The sequence below is a fragment of the Schistocerca gregaria genome, chromosome 1 (genome assembly GCF_023897955.1).
Source record: "Schistocerca gregaria isolate iqSchGreg1 chromosome 1, iqSchGreg1.2, whole genome shotgun sequence".
In the NCBI taxonomy this organism is placed as follows: Eukaryota; Metazoa; Arthropoda; class Insecta; order Orthoptera; family Acrididae; genus Schistocerca; species Schistocerca gregaria.
Window position 1 is genome coordinate 190,370,480 of NC_064920.1, and position 22,791 is coordinate 190,393,270.

The window sequence follows — 22,791 nt, forward strand, 5'->3', positions numbered from 1 at the left end:
GGTAGTGGATGTGGACTTCGTGTCCGTCTTGGGTACAATAGTGTGGTCACTACGTTATTCGCAGTAGCTTACCCGAATTCCTATTTTGTTATTCATTATTAAACCTACTCCTGCCATATCCTATTTGATTTTGTATTCACTACCCTGTATTCACCTTACCAGAACTTATGTTTTTCTTGATACTCAACTTTGCTAATTCCCACTATATCTAACTTTAATCTATCAATTTCCCTTTTCTAATCACCCTCTCCAATTAAGGGCTCTAATATTACCTAATGATATCCTCCTGAGTAGCCCCAACCTGGAGGTCAAAATGGGGGACTATTTTACCTCTAGAATATTTTACCCAAAAAGACACCTTCATCATTGAACCATGCAGTAGAGATTTATGATCTCGAGAAAAATCATGGCTGTAGTTTGTCCATGTTTCCAGTCGTTCGCAGTACCAGCACAGAAAGGACATTTTGGTTTGTGTTAAAAGTGCAGCTCAGTCAGTCATCCAGACTGTCGACCCTGTAGCTAGTGAAAAATCTGCTGCCCTTTTTCAGCATCCAAACATTTGTCTCGCCTGTCAATAGATCCACTCCGTTGTGATTCACCTATGGCATGACTATCACCGTATATTGCTGAGACACACAATACAGCTCACCAATGGCAAGGTCCATTGTGTGGGGAGAGCGCTGAAGGTCGAAGAAAGACCATTGAAGTAGACAACACTCCCTCTGAATAATAACCTTCTCAGTGTGAACCATGACAAATAACTTCGCTTTTATGCAAGAAATGCGAGACAAATGAAATTCCAACCTACTTCAGGAAGAATCTGATTATAACCAGTTACAAAGAACGAAAGTAGAGGGTTGCTGATAACATTACAATACTGTAAGACATGGCAAATGACCTGAAATGGAAGAGAGTTAATGAGAAGAACACCAGCAAAAGGTGGATAATGATAATGACATGCTGTTGTTAATTTAGGCGATCCTGAGTTAATCAGATTAGAAAATGACACAATAGTTGACAGTTTTTGTTATTTACGCTGAAAAATATGTGAAAATGGCCACTTTACAGTGGATATAAAATACACACTTACAATAACGTGCAAAAGAAATTCTGAAAAAGAGAAATTTCTTTACATTGAATAAAAACTCACAAGTGAGGTAATTTTTTCTGAAGATACGTATCTGGATTGTAGCCTTGTATGGAAATAAGACTGAGGGACTAAACAGTACAGGACGGAAAGTAAAAGATGATTTTGAAATATGGCATTACGTGGGTACGCAGATATAGGACAGATTAGCGTTGGAAGCTGAATACCACAACAACAATACACACTTTGAATTAAGAGACATGTCCTGGATATTGTCGTATCCTAATACGGGGCAAAGGGAAGACGGGGGGGTTAGAGGTCAGTCTGCAGTTTCTGAGTGGTGAAGAGCTAGTCCAAAACGATAAATTCCCAGTGAAGGCAGTTTGAAAATTGGATCAGCCCCAAACACTGTCATGGGGTCTTTACGAGAAGCGTGGATTTTGGGACTCGGCAGGATACCTGCAGCGGGAGACTCGTGGAATTCAGGTGTCTGATTCACACTATTTATTGTCAATCAGGCTAACTACTACACCAAAGGCTATTTCTAAACGCTAGAAAAAGCAAATGAGGCAATTTGTTGCACAACAGAAGTCAGTATCTGAATCGATAGTGGCAGGAGCTAACAGAAGTAGCGAATACTAGCAACATGTTAAGTACAAATTCCGGAACAGCACTCCAAGTGAGAACAGCCATGTCGGGTCTTAACCGAGACTGGCCACAAGCAACAAGGAGTCGGCGCAAGAACGATCTGACTGACAACTCCCTCTGTGTAGAAAGACATGAGTTTTCGACGAATTGTGGGCACTGTTTCTCTCTTGCTATAGTCGACCCCCCCCCCCCCCCCCCCAATTCACCGGCACTTAACAAGCTTCGGCCACACTGAAGAGTCACTCGGCACCTCAAGGACGCCTCTGGCCAATCAGATTTATATTCATTCCTCTCTCCTACTTGGCAGGTAGGGATGCTTCTGGGCTTCACATTAACAAACTGCAAGTCTGATAGAAACAATTTTCAGCTGAAAGCTAAACGTCACTGCCATTCCTTTTATGGCAAGGAACAATAGTCTCTTATGTCATTTGGCCCCGCCCTCAATCCTTCCGTGAGTGGAGACTCCTTTAGCACTCCAAACGGCGTAAACCCACTGACCTTGCAGTTTTCTGCAGCAAGTGTCACGTTCGCTGCCTCTGCTAAGAAGGTCCTTTTTTTGGCCATCTTCTCCTGTGACGCCTTGCAGCAGCGACTAGGTGGTGGACGGAGTTACCAGTCAAATCTCTGAAGCGAAACTTCTCCCCAGGGACAGCTGTCTAGAGCGCCTGCAGTTTACATCGTTCTAGTGTTACTGTTTAGCTCCGGTAACCCAAATTCTACTACTTCTACCTGCTCTCTGCGCTGTGTCTCTGATTTCCTATCCTCGAGCGCCCTGAATAGCTCCCAACAGCCTTAAGCGTAACAACATAAATTCATTACGCCGTCAATGTATGATAATTATTGATAATTATATGGCAAAAAATTTGTAAAGTGGCCTCTGTTGCAGTTAAAATATATTAGCCCTAAAGATGACATTCTAGACATTCTAGGTTAATGACTCTAGTTCTCTTTATGTTCTCCACTTTGTAAAGTTCGCATTTCACTTAACGTTTGCACACATTAAACACTGTTTCATTTTTCAGAAATGGCTCTGAGCACTATGGGACTTAACTTCTGAGGTCATCAGTCCCCTAGAACTTAGAACTACTTAAACCTAACTAACCTAAGGACAATACACACATCCATGCCCGAGGCAGGATTCGAACCTGCGACCGTGGCGGTCGCGCGGTTCCGGACTGTAGCGCCTAGAACCGCTCGGCCACCCTGGCCGGCCTTCATTTTTCACTACGGTTGTATACACGTAGATACATATGCGGAGAAGTATCATTGTAAAACAATAGTTCAATTTTCGTGAAGGTATACATCACACAGAACATAAACTGAAATTATTGGCTAATTAACTTTTCCCTTTTTTACATTACATACTACAAATACACAACAAAAATAAGATACTTCTGTCATTTCGAATACCTTCTTAGACATGTCCATAAATACTGTTTCTTTTTCTTCACATCAGCTATACGTAAAAGTATGACTATAGCACATTACGTATCATCATTACAATAATAAACCTGAAAGATGACACAAAAAACTTGTAAAGTTCTTGTTTAAATTTTACTTATGTGATTTACAACAGTAACTTCTTACGTTCCAAGGAAGTTTTGTAGTGCCTTGCACTATATTTGATCTTTGAATGGAAGTAGTATAGGTGACGCAGCTCTTTCCTCATTGCATCAAACGTAACGGAGCTTTCACCACACTCTTCACTATTTACTCTGTTTGATAGAAGAGGCCGTCTACTACAAATACGTGTCATTTCCGACCCTTCACATGTCCTTAAACACTCTCGGCCACAACAATCGTCGCCCGTGCCTTCCCACATGTACCTAAAACAATCTCTGAAGCATTTTCAATATCTACACAAACTACATATGAACATAATGTAAGTATTACGACTCCTAGGTACCCAGGTATTTAGGAGAAACTCTGCTACTCTTGGAAAGCTGTTTCCTCTTCTATTTCTGTTTTTTTTATGACCTGCCACTTTAAGGTCATCTAAATGTTGTATTACATGTTCCGACGGGGTGTCTGACAAAACTACTTTCCTTATTTATAATATAGCAGCCAAATTCCACGTTTAAATCTGGCACTGTGTCTTCACTGGTCATATTAATTCTTTCTTACTGTATGAACACCAGTGTTCCACATCCTTTATGTTTTCTGTACAATGTTAGTTTCAGTACCTGGGACCAATACAACTGTTCGCTTGTTGTCATTACATGAATCTGTCAAGCCTTCCTCTTTTGGATCAATGAATAACCACTGGTACTGACTCAGGTAGTCCATATTCTATCATTTAGTTTCGCAACCTTCTTGATACAATCTTTGGGAATTTCCCTTATGTGTTGCAAGATCCTTGCCTCATATGTCTTGTGCTCATATGTGGATATTAAAACAAACTTTTACTTACAAGTTTTGCAAACGCGATCTATCTCTTCACACAGCAGTTTTAGATCTGTCAGTTTTGCATAGTGCCCCTTGGATTCATCAAATAACAAATAATATTTTTCTGGCTGTATGAATATAAATTAACCTTGACTTCCATCAACTTCTGAGGGCAGAGGTAATATTTTCTACAGTTTAAACGGTTCGTTTTCTGCTAATGGAACATTCAGTACATAACTCAGTGTCTGGCCCAACCTTTGGACTCATCATTATTAATTATATATACCAACTGGCACCCGATTTGTTCTGTGAGAGCAGCTGCCAACTTCTTGCCTTTAATGTCATCCCAAATTAAATACTGTAAGGTGGCGTGGTCTCCTGACCTTCATTTCTCACATATTCCGACCCAACCATCGTATTTGAGTCCAAACTCGATAGGGTAGAGTCAAATTTACATATTTCCATTTAATCGATATGAAAATATAGTAAACAAATCGCAAGTGCGCACTGAGATTAAAAAGTCGAGGCTGGCGTACGCAATCATTCAAGACACGATGTCCACCGGAGTTTTTGTCTGGAGGAGGCCACCAGAATTCTGGAAAGTCCCTAGCAGGGTGAGTCAGCACGCAGATGCGGCAGCTGTCCGACCGCCCAGGGACCAAAACAGGTTTTTGCCAGAGAAAAGGGATAATGGCCTGTGTTTTCACCTTAAAAGCAAAACCCGCTGTATTGTTTGGGAGAACCCCAGCATATTCATTTTTACTGACCTAGTGCACAGTTTCAAAATTCTCACAGGTGGACAGTAAACGTCTAACGCAGATACTATGTATTTCCGGATTGGCCGGCTTAAAAGGAGCGCCATTCTCCCGTTTGTAAGAGTAACGCTGATTGGCGGACTATTTCTGATTCAATGAGCTGGAGGAGTGAGGGAAAGACAGCGGATGGTACACCCTTTCGCTTTTTGCATGTGGAGGGGTGACGCTCTTGAAGCAGGAACACATAGCGGGAGCGAGTGCGCTCGTGCGTGTATGCAGAGAGCAAGGAACAAAGTCTCTAGTCAGTACTGCAGTGAGAGAGCACCTCTGTCACTAGCGAATCGGAATGATACTCTATTTTGAGTTGCTCATGATTAAGCGTTTGTTGCCTGTGTTGGCCGCAACACTTAATGTGCGGTATGAGCACAGACAGAGTATTAGTTGGTGTCTGCGAGCGAACATTGAGCGGCATCGCGGTGGACTGGTTATCTGACAAGTGTACCACGCCAGTAGTTAGGCTAGGGGCAGATAGGAGTCCTTGACTTCATCAAGGCATAGTGAGAGTTCGATTGACGAAGGTCAATCCAGATAGAAAGAGATAGTTTTGTTATTTTTCAGCGGCGAACAACGCAGGCAGCAGTTGTCGCAGCTCACAGTATTGTGCGCTACAGTGTAGGCAAGCCCCATCTTTCCTCCATTAGAAATAACATACTTCATTCATGTCACTCCATTACATTTCTCACACGGTAGCCTCGACTGTACTTAGAAAATTGTAATCAGATAGTTATTCAAGTTGAGTAGGCGTGGCTCTCAGCCATTCTGCCGAGTAAATAACATTCTTAATTAAAGTGGATAAAAGAGCTTTCCCACACTTTTTATATAAATTTCACTAACAGGATTCCTATCCATAAGAGGTAGCCTCCTATTCTGTAAGGAACCCAGAAATTTGTGTATCAGTTTATAAATAAAAGTTAAACTTTATTTTCTCAGATCTTACAATAAATAATATTTTCTGTTCGTTTGATGTTTTTCTTACACTAACTAGCATCACACTAGTAGCCAAGTATCTCACTAGTTACGTAAGAAAATAGAATATTTTTGTGTCTTTTCCTTATAGCAGATGACTCGAGAAAATATTTATTGCTGAAATTTTTCAGGCATTTCTTTTTGGTATGTTGGAGCATCTGTCTGACTTCTGTGACTCCTGTAGTAGTGTGGGGTGGAAATTGCTTCTTGCAGGAGCCAAGGGTACTTGTCAGCTCAATCTGTTACGCAACTCGTCAACATAACATCCACATAGTGACAATACAAATGCCTATCTATTTGCATTGGATTAATTATTTGAAGTTCCAATATTGCTGTCTGAGTACTTACTATGGGAGAAATCTATGGCATCTCATATTCCCCTTTGTAGCTCAGTGTAAATCGAGCTACTGCTCATTAACAGTAGTGTTCACAGCTAAATACTGCATCTTTTGATCAGTACTATTAGCGCATTCATTCATGTATCTATGGAACTTTTCCATGTTTTTAACAATAATTTCCTCATTACTTGGTAGGCTGGCTCATGTATAACTGAAGCTCGTCAAAGTTGCTTTTACTACGATTACCTACTCTTTGGACAACTTAAGCAATTGCCTCTGTTCGTTTTCAGTTGAATCAGTCTTTGATCTGAAATAGGGGGTATCCAGTTCACGTAATATTCCAAACAATATTTCGCTAACTTCACTCACAAAATTTAATAACCTAGCTTCCTAGGTGCCTTATGTCTGGTCAGTTGTCCAATTAGTCCTTGATAATTCTGGATCTTTTTGACATACCATTCTACTACTTTCTCTGCAAAGATTCATACTTGATAACATAGTCCTAAACTTTTTAACTTCTCTTTACAATATCCTACTGATAAATGTGCCAGTTTCTCTGTCTCATCAGCTTTTCCCCGAAGTTCTTTCAGATGAATATAACTGACGACTTTCCATGTCACCATTCAGAATTTACCTTTCCAGAGCTTTCATAACATCAGCCTGGCGATGAAGGAAACTTCTCTCCTGCGACAGCTGCGCAGAACTCCTGCATTTGGAGGGCTCTAGTGCTACTATTTAGTTCTGGTAACTTAAAAACAACCTATTTTGCCTCTAATTTTGTCTCTAATTTCCTTTCTTGGAGTGCCTGTGACGACTCCCAACAACCTTAAGCATAACAATGTACAAGTCATCATGTAGTAAATATATGGCAATATGACATACTTCTTGACTGACTTCATCACAATGGAATTCTACCCACTATGTCATTTTAGGATGTCCAGTGTGTTGTAGTAGACATCAAGGGGAGGATTCCACATCATGTGCATCACACGTGCTGTATTGTATTGTATTGTACTGTATGGAACTGGTGACCTACAAACGACGGAGAAGCTTCCCGTAGCCTGAAGTGGTTCACAACCCCACAACAGGCCACAGCAGTCCAGTCACCCCACCGACGCCGCCCCACACCAAACCCAGGGATTTGTGCAGTTCGGCCTCCAGTGCACCCCCCAGGATCGTCTCACACCAGACATTGTAGCCCCGATGTTTGCTTAGTAGAGTAATTATGGTGTACAAGTACGTGGAGAAAGTGTTGGCGCAGCAATCGCCGATATAGTGTAACTGAGGCCGAATAAGGGGAACCAGCCCGCATTCGCCGAGGGAGATGGAAAACCGCGTTAAAAACCATCCACAGACTGACCGACACACCAGACCTCGACACTAATCCGCCAAGGGGATTCGTGCCGGGGAGCAGCAAACCTTTCCACCTGCAAAGCAGTGTGTTAGATCGCACGGCTAAATGGGTTGGCTATCACATGTGTTACTTCAATATAGTTCCCTGACAATTTTTTCCCGGCGAACACTAACTTAAGGTATTTTAAAGTTTCGACAAGTGTCTGCGTTATGGTACTTTTTTTAGACCTGCAAGTGGAACATAAAAATCTTTTCGCAAAGATGTTCTTCTTAAGTTCATCGTTACTAATTTAAACTATAAATAACACATGAACGTCTGAGAAGAATATGTGCCTCTAAATAAAACAACCACCAGATCTACATCTACATCTACATGACTACTCTGCAATTCACATTTAAGTGCTTGGCAGAGGATTCATCGAACCACAATCATACTATCTCTCTACTATTCCACTCCCGAACAGCGAGCGGGAAAAACGAACACCTAAACCTTTCTGTTCGAGCTCTGATTTCTCTTATTTTATTTTGATGATCATTCCTACCTATGTAGGTTGGACTCAACAAAATATTTTCGCATTCGGAAGAGAAAGTTGGTGACTGAAATTTCGTAAAAAGGTCTCGCCGCGACGAAAAACGTCTATGCTGTAATGACTTCCATCCCAACTCGTGTATCATATCTGCCACACTCTCTCCCATATAACGTGATAATACAAAACGAGCTGCCCTTTTTTGCACCCTTTCGATGTCCTCCATCAATCCCACCTGGTAAGGGTCCCACACCGCGCAGCAATATTCTAACAGAGGACGAACGAGTGTAGTGTAAGCTGTCTCTTTAGTGGACTTGTTGCATCTTCTAAGTGTCCTGCCAATGAAACGCAACCTTTGGCTCGCCTTCCCGACAATATAATCTATGTGGTCCTTCCAACTGAAGTTGTTCGTAATTTTAACACCCAGGTACTTAGTTGAATTGACAGCCTTGAGAATTGTACTATTTATCGAGTAATCGAATTCCAACGGATTTCTTTTGGAACTGATGTGGATCATCTCACACTTTTCGTTATTTAGAGTCAACTGCCACCTGACACACCATACAGCAATCTTTTCTAAATCGCTTTGCAACTGATACTGGTCTTCGGATGACCTTACTAGACGGTAAATTACAGCATCATCTGCGAACAGTCGAAGAGAACTGCTCAGATTGTCACCCAGGTCATTTATATAGATCAGGAACAGTAGAGGTCCCAGGACGCTTCCCTGGGGAACACCTGATATCACTCTTCAGTTTTACTCGATGATTTGCCGTCTATTACTACGAACTGCGACCTTACTGACAGGAAATCACGAATCCAGTTGCACAAATGAGACGATACCCCATAGCTCCGCAGCTTGATTAGAAGTCGCTTGTGAGGAATGGTGTCAAAAGCTTTCCGGAAATCTAGAAATACGGAATCAACTTGAGATCCCCTGTCGATAGTGGCCATTACTTCGTGCGAATAAAGAGCTAGCTGCGTTGCACAAGAGCGATGTTTTCTGAAGCCATGCTGATTACGTGTCAATAGATCGTTCCCTTCGAGGTGATTCATAATGTTTGAATACAGTATATGCTCCAAAACCCTACAGCAAACCGACGTCAATGATATAGGTCTGTAGTTAAATGGATTACTCCTACTACCCTTCTTGAACACTGGTGCGACCTGCGCAATTTTCCAATCTGTAGGTACAGATCTATCGGTGAGCGAGCGGTTGTATATGAGTGCTAAGTAGGGAGCTATAGTATCAGCGTAATCTGAAAGGAACCTAATCGGTATACAATCTGGACCTGAAGACTTGCCCGTATCAAGCGATTTGAGTTGCTTCGCAACCCCTAAGGTACCTACTTCTAAGAGACTCATGCTAGCAGCTGTTCGTGTTTCAAATTCTGGAATATTCCATTCGTCTTCCCTGGTGAAGGAATTTCGGAAAACTGCGTTCAATAACTCCGCTTTAGCGGCACAGTCGTCGATAACAGTACCATCGGCACTGCGCAGCGAAGGTATTGACTGCGTCTTGCCGCTTGTGTACTTTACATACGACCAGAATTTCTTCGGATTTTCTACCAAATTTCGAGACAATGTTTCGTTGTGGAACCTATTAAAGGCATCTCGCATCGAAGTACGTGCCAAATTTCGCGCGTCTGTAAATTTTAGCCCATCTTCGGGATTTCGCGTTCTTCTGAACTTCGCATGCTTTTTCCGTTGCCTCTGCAACAGCGTTCGGACCTTTTTTGTGTACCACGGGGGATCCGTTCCATCTCTTACCAATTTATGAGGTATGAATATCTCAATTGCTGTTGCTACTATATTTTTGAATTTGAGCCACATCTCGTCTACATTCGCATAGTCAGTTCGGAAGGAATGGAAATTGTCTTTTAGGAAGGCTTCTAGTGGCACTTTATCCGCTTTTTTAAATAAAATTATTTTGCGTTTGTTTCTGATGGATTTGGAAGAAATGGTATTGAGCCTAGCTACAATGACCTTGTGATCACTAATCCCTGTATCAGTCATGATGCTCTCTATCAGCTCTGGATTGTTTGTGGCTAAGAGGTCAAGTGTGTTTTCGCAACCATTTACAATTCGCGTGGGTTCGTGGACTAACTGCTCGAAATAATTTTCGGAGAAAGCATTTAGGACAATCTCGGAAGACGTTTTCTGCCTACCACCGGTTTTGAACAAGTATTTTTGCCAACATACCGAGGGTAGGTTGAAGTCCCCACCAACTATAACCGTATGAGTGGGGTATTTATTTGTTACGAGACTCAAACTTTCTCTGAACTGTTCCGCAACTGTATCATCGGAGTCTGGGGGTCGGTAGAAGGAGCCAATTATTAACTTAATTCGGCTGTTAAGTATAACCTCCACCCACACCAATTCGCACGGAGTATCTACTTCAACATCACTACAAGATAAACCACTACTGACAGACACAAACACTCCACCACCAATTCTGCCTAATCTATCTTTCCTGAACACCGTCTGAGACTTCGTAAAAATTTCTGCAGAACTTATTTCAGGCTTTAGCTAGCTTTCTGTACCTATAACGATATCAGCTTCTGTGCTTTCTATTAGCGCTTGAAGCTCAGGGACTTTTCCAGCGCAACTACAACAATTTACAACTATAATTCCGATTGTTCCTTGATCCAAGCACGTCCTGTAATTGCCAAGCATCCTTTGACATTGCAGCCCATCCCGCACCTTCCCGAGGCCTTCTAACCTAAAAAACCGCCCAGTCCACGCCACACAGCCTCCGCTATCCGTGTAGCCGCCAGCTGCGTGTAGTGAACTGATCTATTCAGCGGAACCCGAAACCCCACCACCCTATGGCGCAAGTCAAGGAATCTGCAGCCAATACGTTCGCAAAACCGTCTGAGCCTCTGATTCAGACCCTCCACCCGGCTCTGCACCAAAGGTCCGCAGTCGGTTCTGTCAACGATGCTGCAGATGGTGAGCTCTGCCTTCATCTCGTAAGCAAGACCGGCAGCCTTCACCAAATCAGATAGCCGCTGGAATCCAGAGAGAATTTCCTCAGATCCAAAGCGACACACGTCATTAGTGCCGACATGTGCCACCACCTGCAGCTGGCTGCACCCTGTGCTCCTCATGGCATCCGGAAGGACCCTTTCCACATCAGGAATGACTCCTCCCGGAATGCACACGGAGTGCACACTGGATTTCTTCCCCTCCTTAGCCGCCGTATCCCTAAGGGGCCCCATTACGCGCCTAATATTGGAGCTCCCAACTACCAGTAAGCCCACCCTCTGCGATTGCCCGGACCTTGAAGGCTGAGAATGATCCTCTGAAACAGGGCAGGCAGCTGCATCTGGCTCAGCCAGAGACAGTGCCTGAAACCGGTTTGTCAGACGCACCGGGGAGGCTTTCTGATCAGCCTCCGGGCACACCTTTCGCTGCCTGCCACGCCTTTGAACGACCTCCCAATCAACCACAGGCGAGGGCTCAGCCCCACTGCGGGCAGCAACCGGGGCAACCACAGCGGCAGACCGATCTGGGGACAGACGGGACGAGGTTGACATCCCAGTGATACCCAAGTCCGGCTCCCCACAGTGGTGCCCATTGGCAACAGCCTCAAGCTGCGCGACCGAAGTCAGCGCCGATTGCAGCTGTGAGCGAAAGTATACAAAAGATGTGGAACTGTGGCTCTACATTTGTTAAGTCATGGAGCCTTGTATACATGACATATAATCGTTCTTTGGTGAATGCAGGTTAAGCTGTCAGCACTGGGTTTCCTCTGCGATTAGGGACTGTGTTGTGGAACTGCGACGGTAAGTTTAAGACCATCTGCCCAGAACCTAGCGGTGTTAAGTCTCACGAAGAGACCAAGAAGAGGTTACGCTTTGTAGACTACAAGAGCTGTTCACGTAGATGTATAAAATACTACGGGGTCATCAGGAGGATATCTGTCAAACATGGCAGGTCAGCAGTAACATTATTCCCGTACATAGGTCGTCTATTCAATTTTTTGTCTACGAACGATTTTTCAGTTATGTTCTTGCAGCTCTGCAACTGTAACTGACAAGAAGATGATTAAATTAGTGGCAAATCGGTACAGGTAGTTGATTCTCGCCAAAAAAATTGCAAGTGACAGTTTTAATCGTTCCCTCTGTACTGTGTCGGTGTGGACTAACGCATCTCACGATCGAGGATTGTCAGAAATAGTCATAATAACAATGGAAGTCTTACAGCCTATATACTGTAATGCGAAATCTAAAAGTATCATATAACTCAACTGAGTGGAAATTTAACCGCTATGTGAATAGCAAAATACAGTTAGAAGCCCTGCCGAAACTACCTGCAAACACTGAGTTTACAGAATGCCATGTCTTTTCGGTATGTGTAAAGGCGGTTTTGGTGAAGTAACCAGATTGTAGCCGATTCTTTCTTGCTACAGAAGGTGCCCTGTGAGAGGTAGCTACAGTACGATGTTGAACTGATGTCGACTGATACATAATGTATATGCGAGATCAAATAGTAGTTTTAAGTGGAACTCTAAAAAGACATCTGCTGTCCATTTTCTTAAGTGGAAAGCATCAGTTCAGCCTCCCTATTTAAAGCAAATAGCGACGGTTACAGAGAAATTTAGCACGGCACGTGAGACCTGATATAACCTAAGCGCCGTGAAAACTGGGTCAGTTACTTAGAAACTGAGTATCCTAGGAGACCGTCCGGTGGGAAACAAACGACGGCAAAATCCTCGACAGAGTCTGTGGTGTTGTGACGAGTAAAACAAGTTAACGGCTGGGATACAGTGAGGGGCCTAGTAAAAATTATACTAGTGGCAGTAAAGTACGGCAAGCAAGAAATTTCCAATGGACGTTTCTATGTGGGTGAGACTGATGTCCAGCATACTCGTAGACGTGTGTCCAGCAAGTGGATCACGTTATTCACAAACACGCGAGGAAAATAATTTTCGAGCTGTCTGGCATATTCCTTGAAATCTGAAGATTGGCTGCACGATTGTGTCACGGAAGCTGAAGATCACGACCTGTGTACGTAAAGTAGTACCAACCTAGTTCTGTGACCATCACAAAACCCAGTGAATGAGAGCGGCCATTGTGTTTCTCTCTAGTTTCCTGAACAAAATTATCAGAGAGAATATACATCGACGTTCTTTGGCAAACAAGAATCAAAACAAGGGCCAAAACAAAATATGCATTCTCATTCTCAAAAGACAAAAAAATGTCTTACGTGCATCTTCTTCAACTGAAAGTGTGTCGCTACAGTCTTCTGGGACCCAGACTTTGATAATTAAATTTGTAGACCCTAAGTAGACCATCATAACACTTAACTGCCTTAGCCTTTTCAGCGTCATCGGAGGTTAATCCAAATAAGTACAGAGACAACTCTAGCACAGCATAGTCCTTCTCGGAGACGATTCTCGTATTCTTAAGGCAGCAAACATAGAGTTCCACATGAGAGCAATTGAAACATCCGCCTTACATCTCGTACGTAACTCCATGTTATTACCCAATTTTTATTAAATCCCTTTTTTGTCTACCTGTTTGTTTGGTACAAATTTCGCAATTTATTTTAAATTACTTTATAATAAATGAAACTTACCATTTATTATAATGTTGTTCTACCAAGATCCGACGGAAGATTCTGTTAATATGTTAAATGACATTCCTGACGAGCTAGTGATCTCAAAATATAAATATACGAGGTGCATTCAAGTAATAAGGCGTCCGATTTTTTTTCTAATTAACTACTCACCCGAAATCGATGAAACTGGCGTTACCTCTCGGCGTAATCGCCCTGCAGACGTACACAATTTTCACAACGCTGACGCCATGATTCCATGGCAGCGGCGAAGGCTTCTTTAGGAGTTTTTTTGACCAGTGGAAAATCGCTGAGGCAATAACAGCACGGCTGGTGAATGTGCGGTCACAGAGAGTGTCTTTCATTGTTGGAAAAAGCCAAAAGTCACTAGGAGCCAGGTCAGGAAAGTAGGGAGCATGAGGAATCACTTCATAGTTGTTATCACGAAGAAACTGTTACGTAACGTTAGCTCAATGTGTTGGTGCGTTGTTTTGATGAAACAGCACACGCGCAGCCCTTCCCGGACGTTTTTGTTGCAGTGCAGGAAGGAATTTGTTCTTCAAAACATTTTCGTAGGATGCACCTGTTACCGTAGTGCCCTTTCGAACGCAATGGGTAAGGATTACGCCCTTGCTGTCCTAGAACATGGACACCATCATTTTTTCAGCACTGGCGGTTACCCGAAATTTTTTTGGTGGTGGTGAATCTGTGTGCTTCCATTGAGCTGACTGGCGTTTTGTGTCTGGATTGAAAAATGGCATCCAGGTCTCATCCATTGTCACAACCGACGAAAAGAAAGTCCCATTCATGCTGTCGTTGCGCGTCAACATTGCTTAGCAACATGCCACACGGGCAGCCATGTGGTCGTCCGTCAGCATTCGTGGCACCCACCTGGATGACACTTTTCGCATTTTCAGGTCGTCATGCAGGATTGTGTGCACAGAACCCACAGAAATGCCAACTCTGGAGGCGATCTGTTCAACAGTCATTCGGCGATCCCCCAAAACAATTCTCTCCACTCTCTCGGTCATGTCGTCAGACCGGCTTGTGCGAGCCCGAGGTTGTTTCGGTTTGTTGTCACACGATGTTCTGCCTCTCATTAAACTGTCGCACCCACGAACGCACTTTCGACACATCCATAACTCCATCACCACATGTCTCCTTCAACTGTCGATGAATTTCAGTTGGTTTCACACCACGCAAATTCAGAAAACGAATGATTGCACGCTGTTCAAGTAAGGAAAACGTCGCCATTTTAAGTATTTAAAACAATTCTCATTCTCGCCGCTGGCGGTAAAATTCCATCTACCGTATGGTGCTTCCATCTCTGGGACGTATTGACAGTGAACGCGGCCTCATTTTAAAACAATGCGCATGTTTCTACCTCTTTCCAGTCCGGAGAAAAAAAATCGGAGGCCTTAGAGCTTGAATGCACCTCGTATTAACTCGCTTTCTTGTAAATCTGTTCTGTAGGGGTTGGGATGAAAAATATCAGTAATGCCTGACATTTATGCTGCTATGCATATCTGTCATGTTGCGCAGGTAGTATTGGAGACTATACGGGCAGACAAACATGGCTGAGCAGGAAAAGGTGGAGGAGGAAAGTGGTAGTGAGAGAGAGAATATGACATGGGCAAAGGAAGTGGGGAGGAGGACATGGAGGGAAAGAGGTGGAGGAGGTGTCACATGCATAGAAGGGTGAAGCCGCTGGTACATAGGAAATATTGAAATAAAACTGTTGTAAGAATTATATAATAACTATTTTGTTTGCTATTTTTACCTTATGTTTTATAATAATAACAATTATACAGATTGATCTATTATTAATTGGTAGATACAAAATTTATCTATTTCAGATATTATCAGATGAATAAATCACTGAAATATACTCAAAATTTAATGTTTCTCCTTTACTGTCTCATTAAAAAGTTTAAAATCCACTGAAAAAATTCAACTTATAACTCTAAATAGCAGAAAATAATTATTTCAATAAACATGAAATTTTTATATGCTGTGTTTTTAAATTGTACTAAAAAGTATAAAGTAATTTCTCCTAACCAACAGCTATGAAAACACGTATCACTGGGTTAGGGTACACTGCTCCAGGGGGAAGGTCACAAAAATAATATCAAACGTATAGAATAAAATGGATCGGCTGTTGTGAATAGTTCTAGTTCAAAGGGCTAGACGTCTTTCCAGAAAGACTATATTATCCACACAGACAGCACGATGAAGTGTGGTGCAACATGTACTACCAACGCTACAATCATTACAGTACCTAGCCGCGGCAGCATAGACAGGCGCGCCAACTGCAGAATGCCGAATGACAGCAAAGGTCACACGTTGACACTCCAGGAGACCCTTGGTTCTGCATACATCATCATGATAAATGTGTCCGTTTGTAGAGGGTCTGAAGACTACCATTGTAGCCAGCCTGAATTGATAATCGAATATAGTCCAGCATTCACGTACTTCGTACTGGGAATATATTTCGAAATTAATGCTCTTTTAGCTTGTTGTTTCTGGATGATCTATGGACCAGAACGTGCGTTATCGATATTGGGAAACCAGTGCTAACTTGGGGAGAGTGGATGGAGGGGAGAGGGCGTGCTAAAAGCTTCAAATATTTGACCTTTTTTCTTTATTCCGGTTACATCTCCCAATCATGCGTCTTTAGAGAAACACATCTATTTACAAAGTGTTTTTTTTTACGCAACAATTAACGAGGTACAGTCGTTCAAAACTATAACTTTCATTTGTCACTATTTCGATGTAAAATCTGTTATGTGCCCATAAATTTCGACACGTAGAAACAATCCATCGAGATATCACACTGTCACTGACACCGCTACCTCGTTAACCCGCCACAGCTGTTCATGGTTCACATCCGAACCTGTTCTATGGTCGTCTGTAATCAGATACCTGACTAGAATAGTGAAGTGGCCCTTAGTGATGAACATTTTATATTCTTAAGAATCCTTTTTGTCTTTTAGCGTGATCATGTCATGGGAATACAAGTGTCTGCCATTGGTATAGGACCATTTCTCTGTACATTTAGTTCTGACGAAATTTTTCATTAGAGTAGACTGGCGAAAGTATTGCAGCTACAGCGCACCAGTTGGCCCTCTATCATCAATTTCCCTCAGCACTTTCGTGGATTTAACTTTCATAGCATTTAATACTCTATCCTCAGTTGTCTGGCAAGAATAATTGATAATTGTGTCAAGTAGGAACAACTCATCTTTTTTTAACGCAAAAAGTCCGTCCAAAGCATCTTAGGCGAGGCTATGTGCACTTACAGCCTTGGCCAAATCATGCCCAGACAATATCTTATCAACACTTTTGGTTGAAGAAATCTCGTACGACAGCTCATTCAAACCAATACCAACCATAACTGTCCTATGGGTCCTATGAATGACATTAATAGGTGTACACTCTGGGCTCATAACGACATTACTCAACTCTGGAATGGAAGCAACCAAAGCACGAGACAAATTAGCTTTTCGAGAGTGACAACACATGTTACTTGGTTAATTCGCTTAAATTCTTCAATTGCAGTGGCCATAAATAGTCACTTACAAGTGCGTTGATAGATGGGAGGAACACAGTCTTGGAGTATCTGTATTTTTCCCTTTATGCCCTCAGTTCCATGAATCTATTCCAACTAGACACTGATGATGAACACATGTTCTTCCCATACAGACACGCTATTTCAGATGGTACGATGTCTTGCGCAGCGGTGATATTTGTATCCCTGATTGGGTGGTCGAAAGAAGTAGTACCAATTTTTCCAGTTATGTATGATGACGAACGGACTTCGATGCGCACTACAAGTGTCCCACTAGTCACAGCATCTCGTCATACGACGATCGTTATTATCCTTCCCATGGAATGGAATGAGCCACTTCCATCCAGCTTGTTCGAAATGAAGTCAGAGTTGATTAGGATGAATTGGCTGGATAGATCACCTATGACTTCGTTTGCTTGCATCGCATTTGATCCATCAAGCCTAGAAGGCTCATCATAGGAAGATGATAATGCTGACGTCGCTAGAAGGTTTAGAAGAAGTTAGGATACAAACCTGTCATGAATATATGTTTCAACCCGAATTAAGATGAGAGGCAAGAATGATTTTGGTCCCATGGCTACCACAATGGCCTATGACAGAGTTAGACATTTCTTCTTTCACGATTCCAGTGAACTCAGTTTATTTGTCAGAATGATTACATACAGGAGGAGACGCAGTGTAACAGGGACAACGTGATGGAAACAACAGAAAAAATTATCAATGGGAGGGTACGCAGCACTGCAGAACACTTTAGTGCGGATATGTTGTAAAATAATTCTGTCTGTACGTTTTACAATTAGAGTTCTTTCTTCTTGAGAGTGTCTTTTTTCAAAAGTCAGACAAAACTGTGTGGCCAGTGTCCTTGAATCATATGATACTCCCTCTGTTATGTGAGCTATAGATGATTATGTCATCTTTAAACCTCTTCTCAAGACGCTTTTCCGCTGTTTCAACATGTGGACGACAATTTTTAGGTATGTCATCAAGCAATTCTCCAAGGGAAAACGTACCCGTCACAGTTCTCCTCGAGAAAGATAAATATAATTTCCATGGCTTGATCTGTGTTGTGAGTATACTGTACTGGCTTTTTGTGGGCACATGCAGGTTTGTGAACACACTTTAGGCTCAAAATGATTCAAATGGCTCTGAGCACTATGGGACTTAACATCTACGGTCATCAGTCCCCTATAACTTAGAACTACTTAAACCTAACTAACCTAAGGACGTCACACAACACCCAGCCATCACGAGGCAGAGAAAATCCCTGACTCCGCCGGGAATCGAACCCGGGAACCCGGGCGTGAGAAGCGAGAACGCTACCGCACGACCACGAGATGCGGGCACACTTTAGACGATATTCCTCATTAATTGCAATGAAATCTGTGTCCATATTATCCACTATGCTCATATGGCCTTCCATTTTTTGTCCGCATTCATCTCCTGACAATCTTGCATAAGACAAAATCGTACTTGCTACATCTGGGAGCGTTACTTTTACCGTAGGGGAGTGTCTTCCTTTGCGTAATGTGACACGTGTTGAAATCAGGTGTTAATGATAACATACCCGAGCGGGCTGGGTTGAGAGCACTGCAACGTTGTCACTTTCACGACGTAATGAGGCCAAAATCAATTTCTCCATGTTCTAATTCTTTTGAGAAGCCGTGTGAACTCTAATTTTCTCCACTCCTGCCAGTATCTGTCGATGTTCAGGGTTTTTGCGTTTGATACTGGAGACAAGAAGCGTAGCAACGCCTCAAATTTTAAATACAGCCACTTCACGTTCTGCCAAACTTTGTTTGCGTTTGTACCTCCGTTTTAACACTGCTGAAGATGTCATTTTAGCTCAACACCGTAACGAAAATAATTCGAATTACAGCAAGTCCAAGAAAAATGCATTTATTGTCACACAAATAAAAAGTCACCAACGAACATTCACGTGGAACTGCTATAACGAAATTGACCTAAAGAAAAAGAAACTTTACTTTAAGAACTTACATTGCACCTAACATAGTTTACCCAGAACTATTGACAAATGAAAGTTATAAGGTGAAAACCGGCATTTTATTGCTATTTTTTATAATTTTAGAAATTTATTGTATTTTTGAACCACTATATCCCGGTAACTATTGGAAGAAAAATTACTTTTGACGAATGAAATGTGCAGGAAATTTAATGCCTTTAAGCTGCGTATATAGGTGTGTTCCCCTAGAAACGCATGCTTTATAAGTTGAAAGCGAAATAATGAAGAAAGGCCAAAAATTTCGAGCTATTTTGCCCAGCCCCCAAACTCATCACTGGGGCCCTGGGGTCGAAAACTCAGATTCTAGTCCAGAGACTAGCCACAAACAACACACTAAAGTATAATTAGCATCGGAAAACGCTGCCAGGTTCACCACTCCATTAATTACCTGCCGCCCAGGCTAATGGTCCCAGCAGCTGATGTCCATTCCGTAAGATGCAATTTGTGTACACGACAATGTCGCCTGTGGTTTACATATTCTACACATTACTGACACGTTATTAAGAGTAGCTTTTCCCCATATTAGAAGCCTCTGTTACGTTACCTTTCAAAAAGGTAATTCAGGATCGCATGTTGTCCTCGCTGATCTGATCTTCCTCGATAGAGAGGGTGTTCGGAACTTGCCCTGGCTAAACACATCCTCCAGAACTGTCACTCCCTACCCACAAGGATTGATGAAATCTGGCATAGTCTTGAAACATCATGAAATGAAGCTCACCATAACCCGGTTAGAGCCGTTGCTGCCGCTTTAACCTAACATTCCACGCACTATACTCCTAAATATCATATAAACTTAATTGAGTTTACTTCCTACTTTAACTTACACAGGTGACAACAGTCGTGGGAGACCTCGTAATACCGTGTCGGACCTCCTTTTGCCCTGTGTAGCGCAGCAACTCGACGTAGCATGGTCTCAACAAATCGTTGTAAGTGCTCTGCAAGAAATATTGAGCCAAGCGGTCTCTATAGCCGTCCATAATGCTGATGCAGGACTTTCTGCACGAACTGACCTCTCAATTATGTCCCATAAATGTTCGATGGGATTCATTTGGGTGATCTAGGTGACCAAATCATTTCGCGAACTGTCCACAATGTTATCCAAATTAATCGTGAACATCCTCGTGACACGGCGCATTGTCATCCATAAAAATTCCATCGTTGTTTGAAGACATGAAATCCACTAATGGCTGCAAATGGTCTCCAAGTAGCAGAATAATTATTTCCAATCAATGGTCGGTTCATCTGGATCAGAGGAAAACAGTCTGTTCCATGTAGGCACAGCCCACACCATTATGGAGCCACCAACAACTTTCACAGTGTCTTGTTGGCAAATTGGTTCCTGGACTTCGTAGAGGTTTGCGCCACACTCGAACCCTGTTATCAGCTCTTACAACTGAAATCAGACCACGGTTGTCCAGTCACCTACGGTCCAACCGATATGGTCACGAGCCAGGAGAAGCGGTGCAGGCGACGTCGTACTATTACCAAGGCACTCGTGTCGGTCATTTGCTGCCATAACCCCTTAGTGCCAAATTTCACGGCACTGTCCTACAGAAGAGGTTCGTCATATGTCGTTACGTGAAAGCTATCGACCACTGGTTGTCAGATGCCCGAATTTCGCTCGCCACACTCTTGACACTGTGGATCTCGAAATACTGATTTTCCTACCGATTTCTGTAACGATATGTTCCATGCGTCTAACTTAAACTACTGTTCACCGTTCTAAGTTTGTTCAACCCCGTCGTGCAGCCGTAATCACGTCGGAAATATTTTCATGTGTATCACCTGAGTTCACACTACAGCTCCACCAATGCACTGCCATTTTATACCCTGTGTAAGCGACACTACCGTCATCTCTATATGCGCACATCGCTATCGCATGACTTCTGTCAGCTCAGTGTAGAAGCACAGGAAATAAAAGTTTGCTATTTTCCATCCTTCCTGGTGTTCAGTTTCAAAGGTCGGCAATATAAACATCAAGTTTATCGAATGTGACACATTATACAAAAACCCACGACAACAAGGCTAGCTGCTCTGGCCAGTCATCAGGGCGCCTCCGTACTAACTGCATTCGTACTATGTTCCATTACGAGTGACAAAAGTGAGTGCCAACGCAACAGCGGGAGAGCTGTTCGTGTCATTTTCGACATCACCACAAACCCACAATTGAAGGCAAGTAACGTTCGTTGCGTGGAACTCACCTGCCGCCAGGACTTGTATACAGAGCAATGCAGCGAGCAGCAGCATCTTGAGCTGCTGCTTTCAATGTACTGGAAGAGCCGCTGCCTTTCAAAACACTTTTCTACTGCCGGCTACTTTCATCCCGTGCGTTTAATGTGCTTCAGTTTATTGCTGCTAACATAATGGCGATTGTGAATACCAATAACTGAAAGCTTCCCTCCGTTGTTCTAACGAACTCCTCCATGTGTTTCAGTTACGGCAGTTTGCTATGAAACATTTGACGTTTCATATGCCATCAATGTTCGAACGTATTCATTAATATTTTACGACTGGCCTTTTCATCTCTTGGCTCTTTTCGTTCCTCTACTGAAGCAGCCTTCAACGACAAAAGTGTTAACATTTCATTTAAACGTAGGCCTAAAACGTTTCTTCTTTTACTGTGACTGAGGAGATAATATGTTCGATGTGGTTCGTTTCTATGGGGACTTGAAGCAGTCCTGTTAATAATCTACTTGATATAATTTTTACTTGACAACTCCTTCTACTCCATGTAGAAGTTTTACTTCGTCTTGTTATTAATGACTTAAATTTTTATTAATTTATTTTTTAATTATGTACAAATAACACACACGGGGGTTGGAACGTTAATAGTGGCAACTATTTATTTACAGCTTGTACAAAATAGACATGTCTTTTAAAGTTTTACTGATCTTCAAAATAGTCACCAGCATTGTGTATAACCCGTTGCCAGCGACGTGGAAGTCGTAGGATACTCTTAATAGATCCAGTTGTGTTGACAGTTCGAGTGGCGCGGTCTATTGCCCGACGAATTTGTAGCAGATCTGAAGCAAATGCCTTGAAGTGTTTTCTTCAGTTTAGAAATCGAGTTGAACTTGCGACGGCTTAAGTCAGGAGAGTGCAGTAGGTAGTATAGCACTTAGCAGCTCTATCAGTCCCTTCAAAATACTCTCCATCACAACTAATACATCTGTCCCACCACTGCTTCCACTGTTCTAAACAATTTTTTGTAGTCATCTTTAGAAATGGCTGACAACTCGTCTCTCGTTTCCTTTTTGAGTTCTTCAATGTTGTCAAATCAGTGACCTTTCATGACCCTTTTCATTTGTGGAAATAACAAAAAGTTCCACGGAGTCATATCAGGCGAGTAAGGTGCTTGGGGCAGCGGAACCATTCCATTTTGAGACGGCTCTGAGCACTATGGGACTTAACACCTGAGGTCATCAATCCCCTAGAACTTAGAAGTACTTAAACCTAACTAACCTAAGGACATCACAGACAAGCACGCCCAAGGCAGGATTCGAACCTGCGACCGTAGCGGTT

At 42.6% G+C, this 22,791-nt stretch overlaps 1 protein-coding gene across 1 annotated transcript in view; it reads right to left on the bottom strand.

The window, feature by feature from the left end:
- LOC126336950 (uncharacterized) overlaps window positions 1–21,548 on the bottom strand; it is a 188,335-nt gene extending 166,787 nt beyond the window's left edge. The window contains exon 1 of the mRNA XM_050001186.1: window positions 21,471–21,548. Coding sequence (XP_049857143.1) covers window positions 21,471–21,516 — 46 coding nt within the window. The 5' untranslated portion in view covers window positions 21,517–21,548. The remainder of the gene's footprint in view (window positions 1–21,470) is intronic.
- Window positions 21,549–22,791: the final 1,243 nt, after the last annotated feature.